This window comes from Syngnathus floridae, chromosome 5 (assembly GCF_059516105.1).
Source record: "Syngnathus floridae isolate MCC-2025c chromosome 5, RoL_Sflo_1.0, whole genome shotgun sequence".
NCBI lineage: Eukaryota > Metazoa > Chordata > Actinopteri > Syngnathiformes > Syngnathidae > Syngnathus > Syngnathus floridae.
This window is the reverse complement of record NC_142417.1, coordinates 18,713,307-18,735,511: the sequence shown is the minus strand read 5'-3', so window position 1 is coordinate 18,735,511 and position 22,205 is coordinate 18,713,307. Positions and strand designations below refer to the sequence as shown.

At 39.2% G+C, this 22,205-nt stretch overlaps 1 protein-coding gene across 6 annotated transcripts; it reads left to right on the top strand.

Moving 5' to 3' along the window:
* The first annotated feature begins 426 nt into the window (after window positions 1-426).
* noxa1 (NADPH oxidase activator 1) lies at window positions 427-21,952 on the top strand. 6 transcript variants are annotated; one of them, XM_088376299.1, is made up of 17 exons: window positions 427-584; window positions 673-821; window positions 4,156-4,316; window positions 6,624-6,706; window positions 7,506-7,614; window positions 7,948-8,064; window positions 8,412-8,519; window positions 10,884-10,943; window positions 11,032-11,069; window positions 11,746-11,884; window positions 11,981-12,049; window positions 15,139-15,226; window positions 15,993-16,102; window positions 17,072-17,232; window positions 17,442-17,550; window positions 18,096-18,219; window positions 19,562-21,952. In XM_088376299.1, exons 3-17 carry the CDS (start codon window positions 4,191-4,193, stop codon window positions 19,648-19,650), a joined length of 1,530 nt encoding a protein of 509 aa, XP_088232425.1. In that variant the 5' UTR covers window positions 427-584; window positions 673-821; window positions 4,156-4,190; the 3' UTR covers window positions 19,651-21,952. The 6 variants fall into 6 exon arrangements, with proteins under 6 accessions (XP_088232425.1, XP_088232426.1, XP_088232423.1 ...); XM_088376300.1 differs by having other exon boundaries at window positions 4,138-4,316; window positions 21,710-21,952; XM_088376297.1 differs by having other exon boundaries at window positions 4,138-4,316.
* Window positions 21,953-22,205: the final 253 nt, after the last annotated feature.

The following is a 22,205-nucleotide window of genomic DNA, read 5'->3' as shown; positions in this document are numbered from 1 at the left end:
GTCAGGCCGCAGTTGTAAATAAGAACTTGTGCTTAATTGTTTGCCTGGGTAAATAAAGGTTAAAAAAAAAAATGAAAATGTAAAAGCCTTGAACTGCACATATTTACTGTCAGAAATGAGCGGCGCAGGGCCACCAAATGCAGCTTGGACCAGGGTTCATTGAAGGGAAGACAGACTGAGAGTTTCGTCAGCACTTGACACGGATAGGAATGATTACAAGAACGGATGAAAACCTGTCAGTCCTCAGTCCATCTTTTTTTTTATTTTTAACTTCCTAATCCCTTGTTTGTTCCGTCCCTAGGACAGAATGCCCAGCACTTGTCCAACACTAATAAGCATGCAGATGTTCAGGATGAGCAGGTTTAGCTCTCTTGTGCTCATGTCATGTGGACAGGTTAATTCCAAAGTTTTTTTCTCTCCAGGTGCCCTTAAAGGAATGCGAGTAAATTACTTCCTTGTAGCAGCAGGGTGGAGACTTAGAAGTGTAGACCTATTTCAGTAATTCTTACTTATCTGTTTACATGGAAGAAAATTACAAGGCAGTAAGAAATTTTAATTCAAAAGTCAGCGCTTCACACCAAAAGGTAAAAAGTCTTTAATTTGTGCAACAAATGTTAAACCTACTTTTAATGTGTCCAGTGAACTAACTAACGAACTTTTTCTGCCTTAAAGGAATGTGGTTAAATTACTTCCTTGTAGCAACAGGCTGGAGACTTAGAGGTGTAGACCTATTTCAGTAATTCTTACTTCCCTGTTTCCCCGGAAGAAAATCACAAGGCAGCAAGACATTTTAATTCAAAGTCAGCTCTTCACACCAGAAGGTAAAAAATATTTAATTTGTGCAATAAATGTTAAACCAGCTTTGATTGTGTCCAGTGAACTAACTACATGTCAATTATTCACTGTCTATCCTTTTTAATCCTGAAAAAGCACCTAATGATGCTGTTATGTATATATTTTCTTTCAAATGTATGTTATGATCAAACGCAAACAAGGAGTGAATACATCTTTGTTGACTGAGCTGTCATATAAATCCCTAACAAGTACAATCACAATTGTGTTTTCCATTCATCATTATTAACTTTATTCTTTTCTATTGTGTTTGTTTCCATACTGACATTATAAGCAGATATAATTGTTAGAGCCCATTGTTTCCACAAATTGTTAATTTATGGACAGTTTTGTTCCTTTCCTCCGTAATTTTTATTTTGCACAGCAGAGGTCACCAATCTTTTCAAAGGAGTGAGCTACTCTGAATACTGGTTGTGCCAATGCATCCCAGCTTGATACATATTTCTGGAATGATCAATTTGATCACATTATCTTTGACCATATTTATTGTTGGTACTGTACTAATTAATCTCATTTATGTGAAGACACATAAAATTATTTCTCGCTGTAATTATCAGCATTGGTTAACAACAGTGGCAGCTCGGTGACACACTGGTTAGCACGTCTGCCTCACAATTAGGAGGGTGCAGGTTCGATTCCACCTCCGACCCTCCCCGTGTGGAGTTTGCATGTTCTCCCTGTGCCCGTGTGGGTTTTCTCCGGGCACTCCGGTTTCCTCCCACATCCCAAGAACGTGCTTGGTAGGCCATTTGAGCACTCCAAATTGCCCCTAGGTGTGAGTACAATTGCGGATGGTTGTTCGTCTGTGTGTGCCCTGCGATCGACTGGCAACCGGTTCAGGGTGTACCCCGCCTACTGCCCGATGACTGCTGGGATTGGCTCCAGCACGCCCGCGACACCCGTGGGGACAAGCGGTATAGAAAATGGATGGATGGATGGTTAACAACAGATGAATAATAATATGCAGCATTTTGTTTCTACAAATCTGTCTACAACATCCCTTTGAAATCACAGCGTTGCATCACTGAATAGAACAGGCTAGGAATTCACTGGGGAGCCAAGGGGGCGCTAGCCTGAAAAAGTTTGAGAACCACTGGACTAGACTTAAAGGGCTAGAGACGCCGGTATATGTATAAATCGGTCTTAGTTAGCTTATGGGCTTATAAATATAAATTGACGCTCGAAACAACGAAAAGGAAGCTGTTGCTCTGAAAAATATAATTTAAATTTGCCGCACAGACGAGTTTGACTGCACCGAGCCGCCAGCCGGAAGTGACGTCTCATGACGTCTCAAGTTGTACGCGTTTAGCTTCAGTGAATGTAAACAAAAAGAGAAGAGGGGCCAGCGCGGAGACGTCGGGCCAGGTTTGCGGCCAACCCACCTCGCCTAGCCGTGCCTTCCATTATCCTGGCGTATGTTCGTTCGCGGGACGACAAGATGGGTTGAGTTCGCCTGATAGGATCCACGAACCGGACAGTGCGTGCCTGCTGTGTGCTCGTGTTCACAGTGGCCTTGTTGACTGTCATCTTTCCGGACTCTGCTGTGCATCGGGAGCGGCTAGCGTGCTATCACTCTTATTGTTCATTGATGTTGACTTCTTGTTTTATTTTTCCTGTGTTGTTTGCTTGTATGTGCGTTGTGAACTCTGTCTTATCTTTCCGGACTCTGCTGTGCATCGGGAGCGGCTAGCGTGCTATCACTCTTATTGTTCATCTTCTTGTTTTATTTTTCCTGTGTTGTTTACTTGTATGTACGTTGTGAACGCTGTCTTGTCACCCTGGGATAGTGAGAAACGTAATTTCGATCTCTGTGTGTGTCTTGACATGCGGAGGAATTGACAATAAAGGAGACTTTGAGACTGACTTTGAGACTGACTTTGAAAAGTATGTCGAAGCGTGACGGGTGGGGCACAATTCAGAAAACGTGCTCAGCTCGTCGAGAAAATGCGATTTAAGCAATAAAATTAAAAATGCTTATAAAACCTAAACCAAACGTTGCAGGTGGTCATGTCTTCATGTGCCGAGATCAACTCGGCACTCTAAAGCCCCCAAGAGCACTTTTTACTATGCCAACCTAACCAGAGTGACGGGAGGGGCACAATTCAGAAAATGTGCTCAGCTCAGCCCAAGTGAACTGCTAGATTCATCATATTCTCCGTCAAAAGAGGTTTCTGAATCGGATAAAATGATGCTAATATTGCCGCTAGAAACGGAGCTGTCGCTATCATCTGCCATGTTGTTTGGGTTTGTTGACATCCAGATGTACGACTTGTGACGTCACAGTAATGGCGCCGCCAGTTTGGCTTCGTGCGGGACCCGATCGATAAACTGGCATTTCATTTCAGCTTTATTCTTACTAATCGGTGTCCATTTTTAATTTGAAATGCGGCAAATGTGTTCACTTTATACATTCTATCAAATTCCGTTCTAATTGAAAAAAAAAAGGGATGTCTCTAGCCCTTTAAGGCAGCAACTCCCCACCACCGGGCCGCAGGAACCCTTGGACCATGACGGGGAAAAAAAGAAACTATCAGGTTTTTTTTATTACAAAGGGCTGAAAAACACATGAAATATTTTATTTTGAAAAGTGACCGGATTCTTTCCTTTAAATACATGACATCAGTCAAAGTCATAAAAACAAATGTAAGTGCCACGAGAGATTTTTGACGTGAGAGCAACATACTTAGTGTCTAAGCTAAAAAGTCATTCAATATCTGTGCGCAAAAATAAACTGTGGATTCGTGTTTATTGTAATAAAAAATGTTTTGGGGTTGACTTCCCCTTAAAATATGCATCGTTCAAAACATGGTTAGCCACGTCGTTTGTTAACGGTACCATCAAAGTTAATTACATATATGATTAAAATCACTGGTTAGTGCCAATAGATCCTAGAATTCCAAATAGTTTACTTTCACTTTTATGAAACAAAAATGGATAAACAAAAGATCCTAGGCACTCATCGGAAGAAAAAAAGAAGCTGATTAGGACAAAAGCAAATTTAAAGCCAGGGTGCGGGGTCCCCGGTCACACAGTCACCAATGACACTTTGAATGGGAGAGTGGCATTGGCAAAACACTGGCGAAGAACATCCTGCCTGGGGTAACCCTCTCGAAAAGCCCTGACGACGAAGCACGAATCTCTGTCGGCGAAGAATGCAAATAATACCACAGTTTTCCATATGACTGGGTGCTATACAAACACAACATTGCTTGTCAATCCAATGTATTGTTGTTTACATTTGCTAAAGATAAAATGTTAATCAATTGCTGTTTTTGTTCTTAACAGCAAAAATGCTTTATACAGAGTTACTGCAATTGTGGAATGAATCTGTGCATGCAATGGACAACAAGGACTGGCAAGGAGCTCTGGAAAAGCTGGACCAGATCACCGAACCAACATATCGTACTCTCTTCAATGCTGCATCAGCACACATTTGTCTGGGGCAGCTGGATGCTGCCCTTATGGTGAGTTACATGCTTCGGTATAAAAGGTCTTATAAGAGAAAACATGATGAGCAGACATACATAGATAGATACAGTATAGGTGTAGTTAAAGTTGAAGCCAAGTTGAAGCCAGAGATCTCATGGGCTGACATGAAGCCAGACTAAATTTTGCCTGTTCTATGTTAACTACGATTACTAAAATTATTTATATTTGTTGCCATAATTATGTGAGAGCTTTTTTGGGATTACGATTATTTATATGAATTATATATAATTAAATTATATTTGTTGAATGCCATAATCATGAGAGACCTCTTTTGGGAGGGGCATTTTTTCCATTACTTTTGTCAAACAGAAAGGTCCGTAATACATTTCATTAGGATTTCATTAAGATTTCGTACCACCATTACTTTTAAACTACCGTATTTTTCGGACTAAAAGTCGCTCCGGAATATACGTCGCATTAGCCATAAAATGCACAATAAAGTGAAAAAAAACATATATAAGTCGCTTCGGAGTATAAGTCGCATTTTGGGTGAAATTTATTCAACAAAATCCAATCCAACACCAAGAACAGACATGAACGAGCAACAACAGGCTAAACGATAGGTATGCTATCATGACATAAACACAAACGAAGAGCTGAGAACGGGCCTGACGTAACGTTCTGAGTTATTCAAATAACTATTACATAAATAACACACTTATAAAACCATCTGTGTCACTCCAATTTATTAAATCCATCAATCGTCCTCTATGTAAACGATGCCATGTATGCGCCGCGCCGCTGACGTCGGACTCGTCGTGAGTTGCAGTTCTAAATATTCCACAGACCCATATAACAATATATGAAGTATATATCAAATAACTATCATATAACCAACAATATTATCAAACCATCTGTGTCACTCCAAATCATTAAATCCATCCATCAAATTCCTCGTCCTTTGTCAACAACGCCGTGCGTGCTCCGCTGACGTCAGCAAAGTACCAAGAAAGACGTGGGTTTGGTAAACGGCTCTTTATTTGACAAAACAAGAGTTCAACGAGCCGACTACTGAACTGTAACGAAAAAACATATACAAGTTGCTACACGAAATAAAATGTATCAAATAACTATAACATAAATAGTTCACCGCCACACGGCCCCAAGCACCGGTGTCGACTTCCAGGTGTGTGGTGGCGTGGACTTCCATCCCCGGAGGTGGCACTTCCAGCCACGGAGGTGGCTGGGACTTCCGTAGAGTAGGACCGGGCGTGGGTAGGAGCAGTGTCCGACCCCCATCCACCGTCCCTGGACAGCCAGCTGCCGAGCGCCGGCCCCCGACTTCCAGCCACGGAGGTGGAAGAGAGCTCCGTAGAATAGGACCGGGCGTGCGTAAAAGCCATGTCCGATCCCCACCCACCGTCCCTGGACAGCCACCCGGCCGAGCGCCAGCCCCCGACTTCCATCCGCAGAGGTGAAAGAGAGCTCCGTAGAGTAGGACCGGGCGTGCGTAAAAGCCATAATAGTTTTTCAAACCTTCTGTGTCACTCCAAATCATTAAATCCTTCAAACTCTTTGTCCTCCGTGTCACTTACAAACAAAGCCGCAAATGATGCCGGTAGTACGTGGGGCCCTTCGTCATCTTCGTCATCCCGTGATCGAATCTTTGTCCTTTATGTAAACAACCGCCGCGCCGCGGATGTCAATTACAGTTCAAATTACAGTAATCCCATGCTACATCGCGGTTCGTTTATCGGGGTTTCACTTTTTTTTTCTTCCTTTTTTTTTTTAATTTTGAAAATTTGTGAAAAAATTCACATATAAGTCGCTCCTCAGTATAAGTCGCCCCCCCACCCAAACTATGAAAAAAATGAGACTTATAGTCCGAAAAATACGGTATATAAACTTCATTTCACTTCTCAAATATCACTGTTTGTCTGCTTTATGATATATTTAACTGAAATTGCTGATCAATGGTTTATAAAGGAAAATCTTGAAAATGATTAGGGGTGCCCAAAACTTTGCATACAACTGTATAAAGTGTGTCCTAAATTTCATTGCGGATGTGTTTTCTTCAACAACCTCTTGACTCGTGAACTGGGAAATGCATGTAGTAGTACAAGCAAATCAGTAATTTGTAATCTCCCGATCATTAGGACACAATTTTGTTCCAAATAGTTCCAAAAAGTGTCAGTGTTTAAACAAGATGTATCATCCTGCTTTTTGCATTCAAAGCTTCTTCATCTTACAAATGCCATATGCTGTGTTGGACAGACAGATGTGTAGGCATTGAAAAAGAAAATACCAGCAATATTCACCCATGTCCTGTTTTGTCTGTTTAGGCTTTAGATCACACAATTGTCAAGGATCAACATCTCGCAGTTGCATTCTTCCAGAGAGCAGCAGTAATGATGCAGCTTGACAGGTAGGACAAAGACTATAATTATTTTATGTACTTTGTTCAATGTTCAAAATTCGTGGGTGTTTTGTCAGTTAATTTTATTGCCAATGTGCAATTGTCATTTTGTTACTCTCCACTGAGTGTACAGGTATACTTACCCTGAGAATATTTAGCAGGGTGTACTTTACATCTTACACTGTAAATGAAGGAATACTTCGATGACCTCCTCATCTTTCAAATAGGAACAATGACTGCTGATGCTTACGTTGCCAATATTTTAAGCTTGCCTAACTTGAATACGTTGACATCTCTGCGGTGTTTTCACGTTATTTTCTGTCTCTGAGGCAAAAATGCCATAGTGTTTGGCCTATGGTCCCCCGATTAGTCTGGGAAAATAATTTTAATTTAGCATGTCTGGTCCTAAGGGTGTACCAACCTTTGTCTCAGCATCTTTCCAGATTTTAAGTGTTAATAAATTAAATTAATTGACACACATCACCCTGGCTACTTTTGTTGTGCCCTTGAGCAAGGAATTCCACCCACCATCAGAACAATATTGCTGAGAAAAATGGGGTCTGGCTCGTCTGGCTTACTGTTCTTGGATGTCTGAGGCTGTCATTTGTTTGTTAGTTCCTTGTCATGTCTAGCAGGATTTGCAATAAAAAAATATCTCAGTACATACTGCATAATTTTATTCTGTAAAACACTTGAAGTTACAATTACTGGATGAAGAGCGCTCTATGAATGAAGTTTTGATTGATTAGTTGATAATTGAGAGGCTTTGTGTTATAATGGTTCATGACTCTATTCGGTTCTTCTGCAGGTTGGACGAGGCTCTGTCTGACTGTGTCTGGGCACAGACACACTTGAGAGGAAATATGGTCATTGACTATAGACAACTTGGGCTGCGTTATAAACTCTACAGCTGGCAGGTGTGACATTAGTCTGCACACACAATTTCCCAACATATGTACTTTTTTTTCCAAGTTCAGATCTCAATCCATGCTCACTTAAATTTGCATTCAGTTCACTAAAGCTGTCGTATGATTTCTTACAAAAGTCACACGTCTCAAATAAGAAGAGGCGTTGAGGAAAAATGAAATAAAGTTGACAAGAAGTTTTAATTAAAGGGTTAAATTGTTTCATTCATGTCCCAAACCACAGAAAATCAAAGCATGAACACTTTTGTAATCAATTAATTAGTGTTACAGCTTCTAAAATCTTGGCATGAGAAGGCATCAATCTAATCTTGAAATCTCTCCCAGGTGTTACATAATGCAGCAGCTGTGTACTGCCGAATGGACCAGTGGGATCAAGCCAGAGATATTCTCATCTCACAAACTCAAGGGGGGAATTTAGAAATGACTTTGGACAGTGTCCTGGTGAGTGTCAATCATTTTCATGTGAAAGGGCAGCATACCAATTCCAGTTTTCCACAGTTGTTAAATATTTTTCTTGAAACCCCTACTCGTTTTCGCCTCAAAACCAGTTATTCTATGTTCAAAACAAAACCATAAACAAACCAGTAAAGTCTTAGAGTATTCACCACAGAGCATAAAATTGTTTAGTACACAGAATCAAGCACATTTAGTTAAGAGAAAATGTATAGTTATGTAAATAAAAGAAATATGCTTTACTAGTATTTTTTATCATATTATTCATTATTTGCTAACTAAAAAAGAGAGGTTATTCATTTGAGTAAGTAAGCATGTTTGCGTTTACAATACAGAGAAAGGAAACCCTTGCACCTCTCAATGTACCTGAGGGCGTGGTGTTTCGTCCCAGGAAAAAGGATGTGGAACAACTCAAGCAGAGAGACTTCTTAGGAAAATCAAAGGTATGCAGAGATTTCATTTGCCCCTCAGACATCATGGCCCATTTCCAATCAAAGTACCAAAAGTACTGCAGAATAACTGATACCTTTTTACAGGTGTATACACTCTCTTGCAAAAGGTTTGCAACACAGATCAATTGCTTTAGTTTTGCTGCAGAATGAAAAGGTACACAATTTCAGAAAATGTAGGGTGCATTTACAACAGACTGTTCTTTTTACAATAATTGTAAAATACTGTTTTACTGTTTTTTATAATGATTGTAAAATCATGTTAAATATTCATCCCTACATGCAGATTAACAATTAATGCTTGGTTAAGAGCAACAACTACCATTAAAAAAATATAAAAGAGTGTTTTCTGACAATAAGTGGAGACAGTTGCCACATTCCTATCTCCACTGCTTGACAGGGAATAATAATTGATAAATAAAAAAAAAACTTAATAATTGCCTTCCATTAAAATAAACCAATGTGATTGCAGGTGCACTGTTTTAGTGAATACAAGACAGTCATGACACAAAGATGAGAACATCAGATGGTTAGCAAATTTTACAGTATTGCTTCATTTCCCAATCAATATCTAGTAACAGGGTGTCGGAGGCACATGTTGCTCTTCATTTTTAATTTTTTTAGTTTGCACAGGCAGTACGGCATGTTGCTGGATGCGTTTGTGATAATCTTAAGGTAAAACCACAAGAAGGTATGCAATTTAAGGCAAATACAAGAAGTCACGACACAAAGATGAGAACATCAGATGGTTAGCAAATTTTACAGTATTGCTTCATTTCCCAATCAATATCTAGTAACAGGGCATCGGAGGCACATTTTACTTTACTGTTTTGCTGTTTTTTATAATAATTGTAAAATCATGTTAAATATTCATCCCCACATGCAGATTAAAAATGAATGCTTGGTTAAGAACAACCACTACCATTCACAAACATAAAAGAGTGTTTTCTGACAATAAGTGGAGACAGTTACCACATTCCTATCTCCACTGCTTGACAGGAAATAATAATTGATAAAAAAAAAAAACCTTAATAAATGCCTTCCATTAAAACGAACTAATGGAATTGCAGGTGCACTGTTTTAGTGAATACAAGACAGTCTTGACACAAAGATGAGAACATCAGATGGTTAGCAAATTTTACAGTATTGCTTCATTTCCCAATCAATATCTAGTAACAGAGTGTCGGAGGCACATGTTGCTCTTCATTTTTAATTTTTTTAGTTTGCACAGGCAGTACGGCATGTTGCTGGATGCGTTTGTGATAATCTTAAGGTAAAACCACAAGAAGGTATGCAATTTAAGGCAAATACAAGAAACTTTGAAAAGAAATATTAAACAGGAATTGGAATTTATTAATGTATGTTGTGATGACAGATACTGTAGCAGAAGAAAAAGTCCCAGGAAGTCCTGGAAAAGTCCTAAAAAAGAATTTCAAGAAAAGGGTGGGAATCCTGAATGGTTAAATTCTGACATTATGCTGCGTATAATTTAGTGCCATTTAACAGAGAAATTCTTTACAGTGTGGGTTTGACTTCTAATCATGAATATGTGGCAAGAGACTAACATTTATGCTTTTATGTCCAGCCAATAACACTAAATTAATGTAGTTCATCAAATTTGTTTAATAAATATTGCTTAAAAAAATTATTCAAAGACAATAAACAATAAAGTAAGGGTATTGTTAAAGACTCTTTAAAAGCAGTAAATTCAAAGTGAAAGTTGACTTCTTTATTCCAAATAAGCAAATATATATGGATATATATGGAGTAATGAGAATAAAAATACCGGTCATTTTGTTCTTTCCTTATTTTTTTTCAACTTTGAGAGACTGGGGGGACTGTACTCTTGGTCCTGTCTCAGTCTCAACCTCCAAAAGTCTTGGTCTTGTCCTGGTCTTGCCCTCCAAAAGTCTTGGTCTTGTCTCGTTCTTGATACTCTCTTTACAATACAATACACTAAAAAATTATTTATACAGCAAATTTTACAACAGCTGCGCATGTAACAAAGCGCTTCACAATGTATAGCAATGGGACAACACAAAGTCTTTAGTCGCAGTAATGTCTTGGTCTCCACTGGCATGGTCTTGACTACAACACTTGTACCAATAACATTATTATTGGAAAAATTATTTTCAAACAAAAAACATGTCACTGCTGACACCTAGACTTAAAATGAACTATTGTGTGTGATGTTCATATTCGTTATACATACAGTATGTGGTAGATTAAAAGCATTGATTCTGTCAAAAGAATCAAATATTTAATGTTGGAAGTGTCTGAATTGAATAAAAATGAAAAAGAAAAATTATAATATAGTATAAAAGACATAGAAATGTTTATTTTTCTTGTTACCAAAAGGTCATTTCATCCATGATTCCCAACGATGATTTTGGTGGATTTGAACCTCTCAGGTTACAGGTAAGAGTGGAGTTTTATATTTTACTGTCATTGGTATTTTCAATACCATCCACTCTAACTACTGTCTGTTATTACACCCTCTCAACAGAAACCTGGTTATTATCAACCCAAAGTAGATGGTGCTAAGTGAGTATTATATTTTAAAGAGAACTTACAGCCAAAGCCCAGACACAGGGGGGCAGTGTGAGAAACCCACTTGTGCAAAAAAAAAATGTGAAAAAAACCTATGTGGTGGACCCTTTCACTGCAAAAAGTGTGTGTTCCTCTATGGGTGCAACATTGACGAAGCAATTTGGTCTCCTCCAAATAACAGTGTGGTGGTTCCTCTAGGGCGGCATGGTGGGGTACTCGTTAGCACGTCCGCCTCACAACTCAGAGGTTGTAGGTTCGATTCCACCTCCGACCCTCCATGTGTGGAGTTTGCATGTTCTCCCTGTGCCTGTGTGTGTTTTCTCCGGGAACTCCAGTTTCCTCCCACTTCCCAAAAACATGCATGATAGGCTGATTGAGCACTCCAAACTGCCTGTAGGTGTGAGTGCGAGTGCTTGTTCGACTCTGTGTGCCCTGCAATTGGCTGGTAACCGATTCAGGGTGTCCCCCGCCTACAGCCCGATGACGGCTGAGATAGGCTTCAGCACTCCCGCAACCCCTGTGGGGACAGAAAATGGATGGATGAAAGGATGGTTCTTCTGTCTTTTGATTTGACAGCCTTCTTAGAAGTACTTGGAATTCATATAACAGTGAACATTAACATTGCCATGACATATATCCATTTGTTTAATTAAATGTCACTACTTGACAGGGAGTGCCGCTACATGTGTATGACAGTCCCTTACATGGCTCGAGGCCCAGGCCACTTGACAGTGCCAGGCGGTTCTAAGGTATTTTTATATGAAGATCAGGACAAGGACGGGATGGCAACTGTCATATATGATGGACAGGTAAGAGAAAAAGAAAATATAATAAAATCAATAAAATACAAATTAAAGATTTGATTAAAGACCTCCAGTTGCTGATTTAAAGCCTTTTGTTTTCAGAGAGGACTTGTGCCAATGTCTCTGCTCAAGCCGGCAGATATCAAGATGACCACAGGCAAAACTGAGAGTGTAATTAATTAGTTTATATAATAGAAAAATGATGACTGATGAAGGGCCCATAACTGACAGGGAGCCTATTTGCCACAATTCAGGCTTCAAATTTCAGAACATTACGCAGGTGTACAGACAGTTGAGTGATCGAGTCTAAAAATAGCATCCCTTGAAAGCTCAGATGTTTACAAGCAAGGATGGTGTGAGGTTCACCACTTAGTGAACAATTGTATGACAAAATAGTCCAGCAATTTAAGATAAACATTTATCAATACACATTTGCAAGGAATTTAGGGATTTCATCATCTACAGCCCAAGATATCCTCAAAAGGTTTAGAGAAATATCTATACATAATGCCGGGAAACTGTGATGCCTCAGGCGGCACTACATTAAAAAAGCAGGAGTGCTGTCAAGCAATTAAAATATTTAATTGTGATTAAGTCCAATTTTTTTATTATTAACTCATAGTTAATCACACATTTTAATTATTGTAAAAAAATCCCTTGATTTTTTATCTGTGCCATTTAAGTAAATTTTGATACTCTTAACAAGAAGAGGATTGATTTTCTTATGCAGACACATTTTTTATTGCATTTGAGCCAATTTAATTACCGTATTGGCCCGAATATAAGACAGTGTTTTTTGCATTGAAATAAGACTGAAAAAGTAGGGGTCGTCTTACATTCGGGGTCTAGACATTATACCCATTCACAACACGAGATGGCGCCAGATGTCTTTAAAGCGAATGCTGAACTTAAAGGCCTAGAGACATCCCTTTTTTTTTTTTCAATTAGAACGGAATTTGATAGAATGTATAAAGAAAACACATTTGCCGCATTGGAAATTAAAAATGGACACCGATTACTAAGAATAAAGCTAAAATTAAATGCCAGTTTATCGATCGGGTTCCGCACGCAGCCACACTGGTGGCGCCATTACTGTGACGTCACAAGTTGTACATCCGGATCTCAACAAACCCAAACAACATGGCAGATGATAGCGACAGCTCCGTTTCTAGCGGCAATATTAGCATCATTTTATCCGATTCAGAAACCTCTTTTGACGCAGAATATGATGAATCTAGCAGTTCACTTGGGCTGAGCTGAGCACGTTTTCTGAATTGTGCCCCTCCCGTCACTCTGGTTAGGTTGGCATAGTAAAAAGTGCTCTTGGGGGCTTTAGAGTGCCGAGTTGATCTCGGCACATGAAGAAATGACCACCTGCAACGTTTGGTTTAGGTTTTATAAGCATTTTTAATTTTACTGCTTAAATCGCATTTTCTCGACGAGCTGAGCACGTTTTCTGATATGTGCCTCTCCCGTCACTCTGGTTAGGTTGGCATAGTAAAAAGTTCTCTAGGGGGCTTAAGTGTGCCGAGTTGACCACGGCGCATGAAGAAATGACCATCTGCAGCGTTTGGTTTAGGTTTAAATCGCATTTTTAATTTTATTGCTTAAATCACATTTTCTCGACGAGCTGAGCACGTTTTCTGAATTGTGCCCCTCCCGTCACGCTTCGACAGATCGAAATTACGTTTCTCACTATCCCAGGGTGACAAGACAGAGTTCACAACGCACATACAAGCAAACAACACAGGAAAAATAAAACAAGAAGTCAACATCAATGAACAATAAGAGTGATAGCACGCTAGCCACTCCCGATGCACAGCAGAGTCCGGAAAGATGACAGTCAACCAGGCCACTGTGAACACGAGCACACAGCAGGCACGCACTGTCCGGTTCGTGGATCCTATCAGGCGAACGCAACCCATCTTGTCGTCCCGCGAACGAACGTACGCCAGGAGAATGGAAGGCACGGCTGGGCGAGCTAGGTTGGCCGCAAGCCTGGGCCGACGTCTCCGCGCTGGCCCCTCTTCTCTTTTTGTTTACATTCATTGAAGCTAAACGCGTACAACTTGAGACGTCATGAGACGTCACTTCCGGCTGGCAGCTCGGTGCAGTCAAACTCGTCTGCGCGGCAAATTTAAATTATATTTTTCAGAGCAACAGCTTCCTTTTCGTTGTTTCGATCGTCAATTTATATTTATAAGCCCATAAGCTAACTAAAACCGATTTATACACATACCGGTGTCTCTGTGCCTTTAACTCTCCAGGCCAAAGCAAACTCCTGTCACGAAGAAGAAAGAGAGAGGTCTCAGCTACTCTCAAGTTTAAACCAGTTTGCATTATTTTATTGCATGTTTTTCCTTATTCAGATTTGTTTCAAGACTACAGTTACAGTTAGACTTCACCTTGATGGTTAATGCAGTTATTGCAATTTTGTTGTTTTGTCACAGTAGATTGGTTCATTTACATTTCAAAAACCAGAAGCCATTCGTTTACAAATATGATTGCACTTTAGTTTACATATTTAAATTTTCAGATATTAAGATGTGATAGACAGTTTTTGCATGATTTGAATGAGGCAAAATAACATGCTTTTTCTCTCGAATATATTGTTTTAATCATCTGTTTCAGATGTACTGTAATTATTTTCTGTATGAAAATTAAATTTGGTGTTCAAAAAGTCTTTTTTCAAACTCGAGTCTTAAAAAAGAGGGGGTCGTCTTTTAATCAGGGTCGTCTTATATTCGGGCCAATACGGTAATCCAAGTCACCCAAACAGTCAGCCCCTCAATGGTCCATTCTACAAATTCAAAATTTGGGCAATATAAAAAATACAACATGCATATGAAATGTACCCACGGACTCAGCAAACAATTATGTTGTTAAAAGGAAAGGGGGCACAGTAGTTAATATGCCCATTTTTTAAAAACTTGTGTTGTCGGCATCACTTTCAAAATGAGTAAATATTTGAGGGAAAAAAGCAATGAGGTTTAGAATTTGTTGCTGTCATAGCGACAACAATCTTTTATTTTGGTAATTTATCAGCCATTGAAAGAGTGCTGATACAATTTAAGTATTTGCTTTGACCTATATACAGCTCCAAGAGCAACAAAACAAACTCAAAGATATATGAATCACAGGTTGATTAGTGGAAATAGATCCAGTTGGACAAATATACCCATCATCATTGTTGTTCTTTTTGTAGAAAAAACAAAACAAAAAAAACAGCTTGTACTTTTTTTGCTTTATTAACCTTTCAGACACTTGCTACTGGGATTCCCCTCCCTCCTGGTCTGAAGCCACCCTCTCGTCCACAAAAATGGTCTCCAACAGCAGCTACTAGTTGGGGTAAAATCAATTTCATCTTAATACGGGCTCACCAACGTTTGGGGTGGGAGAAAGCCGCTCTACCACCTGAGCCATGCCAGCCCCATCAAAGAAAACGCAGACATGTTTCCATGAAAATGCAACATTTTAATGAACAGGAGAATAATAATGATACTTTCTGAACCTCTATAATGGGAAATGTTTAACTTTCACATTTAAATGGCCCATTCAGAAATAGTTCCATTTTAATCTCTACTTTTCTAAATGCCCCATAACTGTGAAGAGAATTGACTTATACCGTGACATTAATTTTAGATCCTTATTGTTATATGCCCTCAATCTCCATTGAAAGCAGTTAAATCTCATTACTATGGAAAACATTACATTCATATACAACGAACACGTAGGAGTACAATGTTTAAAACATGTTTAGTTTAGAAGCATTTAATTTTACTTACACTATTACACATAATTGGAGGTTGTTACATGTAGTAGCCTTGAGGTCCGCCGATTTAATGATACTGTGGTGGTACACACAACTGACTGACACCTTAACATACTCTATACATAATTGGTAATTCTGTACAAAACCACATTTATTATCCTAAAATATTTAATGTGCTGTGTTAAAATGTCACAGACACTATAATGGTCTTGTAAAGTGAATGTAATTAATGTTTTATCTTAACCGTTCACTTTATAATTTGTCTTTCAATAATTGGTGTTATTGTGAATGTGAATATCATCTGCCCATTACTGTAGTGTTCCTTTACATTGCATTTTGCAGGAGGACAGTTTTCTTCAGAAACACCGCCTCCATCCTACTCAACTGCTACCCATACTGAACTGCCAGCCCCAGACCCTCCTAAGTACACAGCCAGTTCAGCCAGCAGTAAAGTAAGTTGCATTCAGTGAGAATCTGTTCTCAATTGCCCAACCTGGATAAATGGTTACCTTTCGTTAGAGCGGGGGAACAGGAACATCCTAAATTCTAGTATCTAAGGTACTAAGGTACTGAAATTAAACTGCGGACTTGTTAAATCAATACAGTATGATAGAGGGTTTTTGTGACATAATTCATAGTGTATGTAGGGTTGCGAGGGTTACTTTTAAAATGAACAGTTACTAGTTACCTGTCAAAAAATGTAGTTTGTAACGTAAGTATACAATACTTCAGACTACATGTCAATGTAGGGCATCACGGTGGCGCACTGGTTTGCACATCTGCCTCACAGTGTGCATTCGATTCAGCTCCGGCCTTCCTGTGTGGAGTTTCTATGTTCTTCCCATACCTGCGTGGGTTTACTCCACTTATTTCCAGTTTCTTCCAACATTTCAAAAACATGGATGGTAGGCTGATTGACCACCCCGAAATTGAGTGTGAGCGCAGGTGGTTGTTCGTCTATTTGAGTGCCCTGCGATTGGCTGGCAACCAGATCAGGGTGTCCCCCGCCTACTGTTCGATGACTGCTGGGATAGGCTCCAACACGCCCGCGACCCCCATGGGGACAAGCAGTACAGATAATGGATGGACGGGCGGGCAGGCAGACGGACGGACAATTCAACATAATATATTGTTTGTAACATAATTATTTTCATATAATACATATTATATATGATAATAATCAGGAAAATCCATAACTTGAATTGGGAACACTTCTAAAATCTGGTCCAGTTGGTATGGAATGACTCAATTTTTAATAAATGTACCTGTAATCTGATTACCGTGTTTTCCCCTCTAACTGTAATGGAATATGGTTACTTTTTTTTTTCTTTTATAACGCTGGTACGTTTATCCCGTTACTCTCCAAACCTGAATATGTTATCGGATGATGTTTTCTATTTATGATTATTTCTTTTTCACAGGATGTCACCTCAGTCCAAGAAGTAGAAACAGACTCTGTGGTTGTAAAAGTTCACTATACATACACCATGGCACTGTCAGTACCTTCAAATGCATCATACCATGAACTCAAGGAAGAAATTGCTCAACAATTGGACCAGCCAGCATCTTCTCTGCGCCTCAGGTAACTGTCCAGTTTGTTGCCTTAAATTGTCATATACGTATGTTATTAGCTTTTTTTTTTGTTTCAAACTCAAATGTGTTTTGTCTATTGGGAAAAAGTCCTACAAGATTAGTTAGAAAAATAATACACCTGAAGTCTAGAAACGGTTTATCTTTACAGTATTTTCCTGAACATACCACTCCCTTAAATGCTGCTCTGTTTCTCATTAGACATAGGAAGCATGGCTCTCGGGTACTTGTACCACTTGAATGGGAATTAGAGCCAGGGAGGACCATACAAGAGTTCTCTGAGTCTGGCAGAACAACTTTGTGGTGTCAGGTAAAGATTTGAATAAATCTACATTGAAGTTCTGAAAACTTCTTTGCTTTTGTTTTCCACTCAATAATGCAAGACAGAAAGTAGTACCACACAAAAGGGTTTTTTTTTGGGTTTTTTTGCTGCATTATTGTTCTGTTCTGAGATAACCATGTTCTTCTTCTGAAGACGGTAAGGACAAAGCTTGTTCTGACCAGGACATATAGAATTAAGTCCTCATATGATCTGCCAAATGCAGCATGTCATGTGCTCAAGAATACTTCAGCAATTCTCAAGGTGCAAGAACACCCCAAAACAAAGTTACATGAAAAAAAAGTCATTCCATTCTTGCATTCTTGGAGTGACAATACTTTATATTCTTGTATTTGCATTGGCCGTAAATGTGGCAAAAAATGCAATGAAGAAAAAAACAGTGATGCCTTCTAACAGAAGGTGATTGTCAGCTTCCAAACTTTCCAAACATACACAGATAACTAATTAAATGTACTGATGAATGTCTACCGAGCAGGAATGTTTAGCTTTACAGCGTGTGCACTCTTCTAATTCAGGCAGAAGACTCTCTGCGCAACCATACCATCCTCTACCAAATGGTGGCACTATATGATTATGCTGCTCAGGGTCAAGAGGATTTGGAGTTCAGCGAAGGGGATACCATTGACATCCTTTGTGAAGGTACAATACCGCGATTTATTCTTGCAACGTTTCATGGAAAAAAGTTTTCTCACACAAATACATTGTATCTTCAGGAATTGAAAAAATAATAACTCATGGAGTTATTTTTAGTTACAGAACTTCCACTCTTCTTATGAGTGTTTCTAAAAATCTCTGGAGCACTTCTGTTCATCCAGAAAAAAGCAAACAATACCACTGGACGTTTGGACCTAACTAACTTGTCCTAACGGATGGATATTAGTTGACAGTTAACAGACATAAGGAGTAGGCTTTAGGGCAGGCCAGTGAAGTTCTTCTACTCCGAACTGAAGTACAGTATAGAACAAAGAAATAATAGTTAACGAAAAGTAACAAAATTACTAAAACTAGAGTTGAAAAAAAACCATTTTAATTATAAATAAATAAAATGAAATAAAATAGTCACAAAAATTCTTGAAAAAATAGCTAATTGAAACTATTTACCGCTTACATTTGTAAAACTAACTATAGTTGAAGCAAAAATGTCCTGTTTTCATCATTGTCAATTAATATCATACATGCTTTCGGTATTCATTTTAAAACCAGCTCAGTGGCCGAGTGGTAGAGTGTCCCCCCTGAGACTGGAAGGTTATGGGTCCAAACCCCGGCCGGGTCATACCAAAGACTATAAAAATGGGACCCATTGCCTCCCTGCTTGGCACTCAGCATCAAGGGTTGGAATTTGGGGGTTAGATCACCAAATGATTCTCGAGCGCGGCACCGCTGCTGCTCACTGCTCACTGCTCCCCTCTTCCCCAGGGGATGGATCAAAATCACATGGGGATGGGTTAAATGCAGAGGACAAATTTCACCACACCCAGACGTGTGTGTGACGATCATTGGGACTTTTTTGTCTTTAATGCATTTATTTCTAATGACCGTACAGAAGAAAGAAGGTCAAACAGTCGTTTAAGAATTCTCATCGACTTTATTACACTATATTTTATTTTGCACTCACGAAATACTCCATATATTAAAGAAACAACCCAAAGCTAATGCTAAAACTAATAAAAATAAACTAAGATAAAGCATTTTCCCAAAATAAAAAAAACTAACAAATCAGGTCTTAAGACTAATTAAATAACTGAACAAAGAAAAAAAAAATCACAATGTTGGTACAGAAAGGTCATTGACCAAACTATTCATAGTTTGCTTTTCTCCAACCTATACAAAATATCTTGCTTGGATCAAATATTGTGTTTAAGATCAGTTACTACCTGTTTGGTTCTTAAAAAGAGCCTGCTGCAATATTTTTGTCTCTTGAGTGTAGGGCTGCATTATCTTTAGTTTTTACAGTATGTGCCTCTTTCTGTTTTCTTTATAGTAAACGACGAGTGGTTGGAGGGACATTGTGCAGGGAGAATAGGCATCTTCCCCAGCAGCTTTGCCATGAGGGAAAATGAAATCTTGTGATGTCTTGAGTTTTAAAAATTGAGCTGTGCTGAATAATATTTGTTTGAGTTCAGATCAGTGTCATTACGCCCTTCAGTTCAACCGTGCAAAACACTGTTTCTCTTTTGTTTTCTTTTTTTCCTTTTACTTTTTTTAAACCACTAAGATGGCGCAATACAGTGGGTGTTCTTTAAGTATGTTATGATTTGTCTGTTTTTGTTTGTTAATCACACAAAAATGTAATCTTACACCCTAAACACCAAGATTACCACGCCTAGAACCTAAGAGGGAAGCAAATTGGCATGTGTTGTAGTATTAATTGAATTTGTTAGCTGTTCCATGTTCAGAGTTCGATGTCAAGTTGTTATAAATAAGCACAGCTTCCCTTCTTAAAAAATATTCATTTGTCCACAGAAGATTTTATCTGGATTTCATTCAATCATCAAGCAACCTTTTTTTTCAGTTGTCTCTTTTAATTTTACCATTCAATAGTTTGACAATTCCTCAAGCTGTTTCATGTATTACACAGGTGTCAAACCCAAGGCCCGGAGGCCAGATACGGCCCGCCACATCATTTTATGTGGCCTGCGAAGACAAATTGTGCATCAAATTTGTGTCATTACTAGAATTGCAAATTGTCTTCACATTTAATAATATCTTTTTTTTTTTAAATATTTGACCAGTTTTTACTCGTCTGATTTGAAAACGAGTTATTTATCAGTTTGTTTTGTAGCTTTTACTGTATATAATATGAGGTGCTCATACATTTATTTGGGTTGACAGTCATAATGGCCCTCCGAAAGAAGCTATAACTACAATGTGGCCCGCGAAAAAAATTAGTTTGACACCCCTGATGTATTACATTAGTCACTGGCACTAAGTCTGGCACTAAGTACCGTATTTGCCGGTGTACAGGTCGACTCGGTGTATAAGTCGACCCCCTAAAATTCAACGGAAATTTACGATTTTATGATATATCCTTTGTATAAGTCGAGCTCAATTGTTGCATTATATTAAACTTCAAAATTCAATATGCGAAATTTATTGATGAAATGTGTTCAAATTCCGGGAGGCCGTGCGCATGCGGCTGTTTATAAGCACCGCGGAGGAGATCGCGGCCGGCGAGCTCGCGCACGCTGCCCGGCACCAACGGGAGGCCGGAAATAGCTCCAAGCCGAGCGGATCGGCACTTTATAAGCACCGCGGAGGAGATCGCGGCGCCTCATTGGACTTCCAGCGGCCGGCGAGCTCGCGCACCCGCCCGGCACATCCGGGAGGCCGTGCGCACGAGCCAAGTGGCCGAAAATAGCCCCCGCCGAGCAGATCGGCTGTTTATAAGCACCGCGGAGGTGGTCGCGGCGTCTCATTCGACTTCCAGCGGCCGGCGAGCTCGCGCACCCGCCCGGCACATCCGGGAGGCCGTGCGCACGAGCCAAGTGGCCGAAAATAGCCCCCGCCGAGCGGATCGGCTGTTTATAAGCACCGCGGAGGTGGTCGCGGCGCCTCATTCGACTTCCAGCGGGCCGCGCACTCGCGCACGCCGCCCGGTTCAAATTTTCTAAGTGCAACGCACAATGAGATGCATGAGAAACGGCCTTGGTTACCATCACATTTGAAGCGATGAATACGAAGTTAAATTTTATGACTCGGTGTATAAGTCGAGGTCGATTTTTTTCGGTCGATTTTGGATCGAAAAAGGTCGACCAATACACCGGCAAATACGGTAATTAGATTAAGCTGTTTGAGAAAAGAATCTCTGAAAGCATGTCATTGCAAATAAGTAAAACCGAAACTTAAGACACACATTTGTAACAACTTAAGATTTACTCGTTTCACTTTTCTGCATAACTAATGTTGTTAGGGTTGTTTTAACTCATTTGTTTAATATGAAATAATTGATTTGCATGTTCTTATTGCCCTCTAATACAAAAGGTTTCTAAAAATGACATTATTTCAAATTTTGCTACCCAATTATGCAATGGAATGTGTGAAGCTGATTTCAACTTAATTCTTCTTGCTCCTCTTTGTTAATTTTGATTTTTTTTTCTCTCGTTTTCCTCTCTTGAACTCTGATTTACAGTGCTAATTTGTTCAAACATCCATCCATCCATTTTCTGAACCGCTTCTCCTCACGAGGGTCCCGATTGTGGTGGAGCCTATCCCAGTTGACTTCGGGCAGTAGGTGGGGGACACCCTGAACTGGTTCCCAGCCCAACACTGGGCATACTATCCACACTCACATTTATGGGCATATATGAAATAAATTTCAGCTTGTAACTGGGAACAAAATTGTAAAATCTTAATAAAACATTTTAATAATTCATATTTTTATTATATCTGGTAACATTTAATTGATTTATTAAAGGCATAATTTCTTGTAATTTTCTATTTTGTACAATTTTTAAAAAAAAAGTGCAATAAAATGTTAGTTTGTTTAATTAAACACATAGCAAAAATGTATCTTATCTTTAGTAACATTTTATATTTTTAATTTAAAAGAAGCTGACTGTTCACCTTTTAGAGGAGCCAAACAAATAGAAGACAGAAATGTAAGAAAATCCTGAAACTGTAAGGGA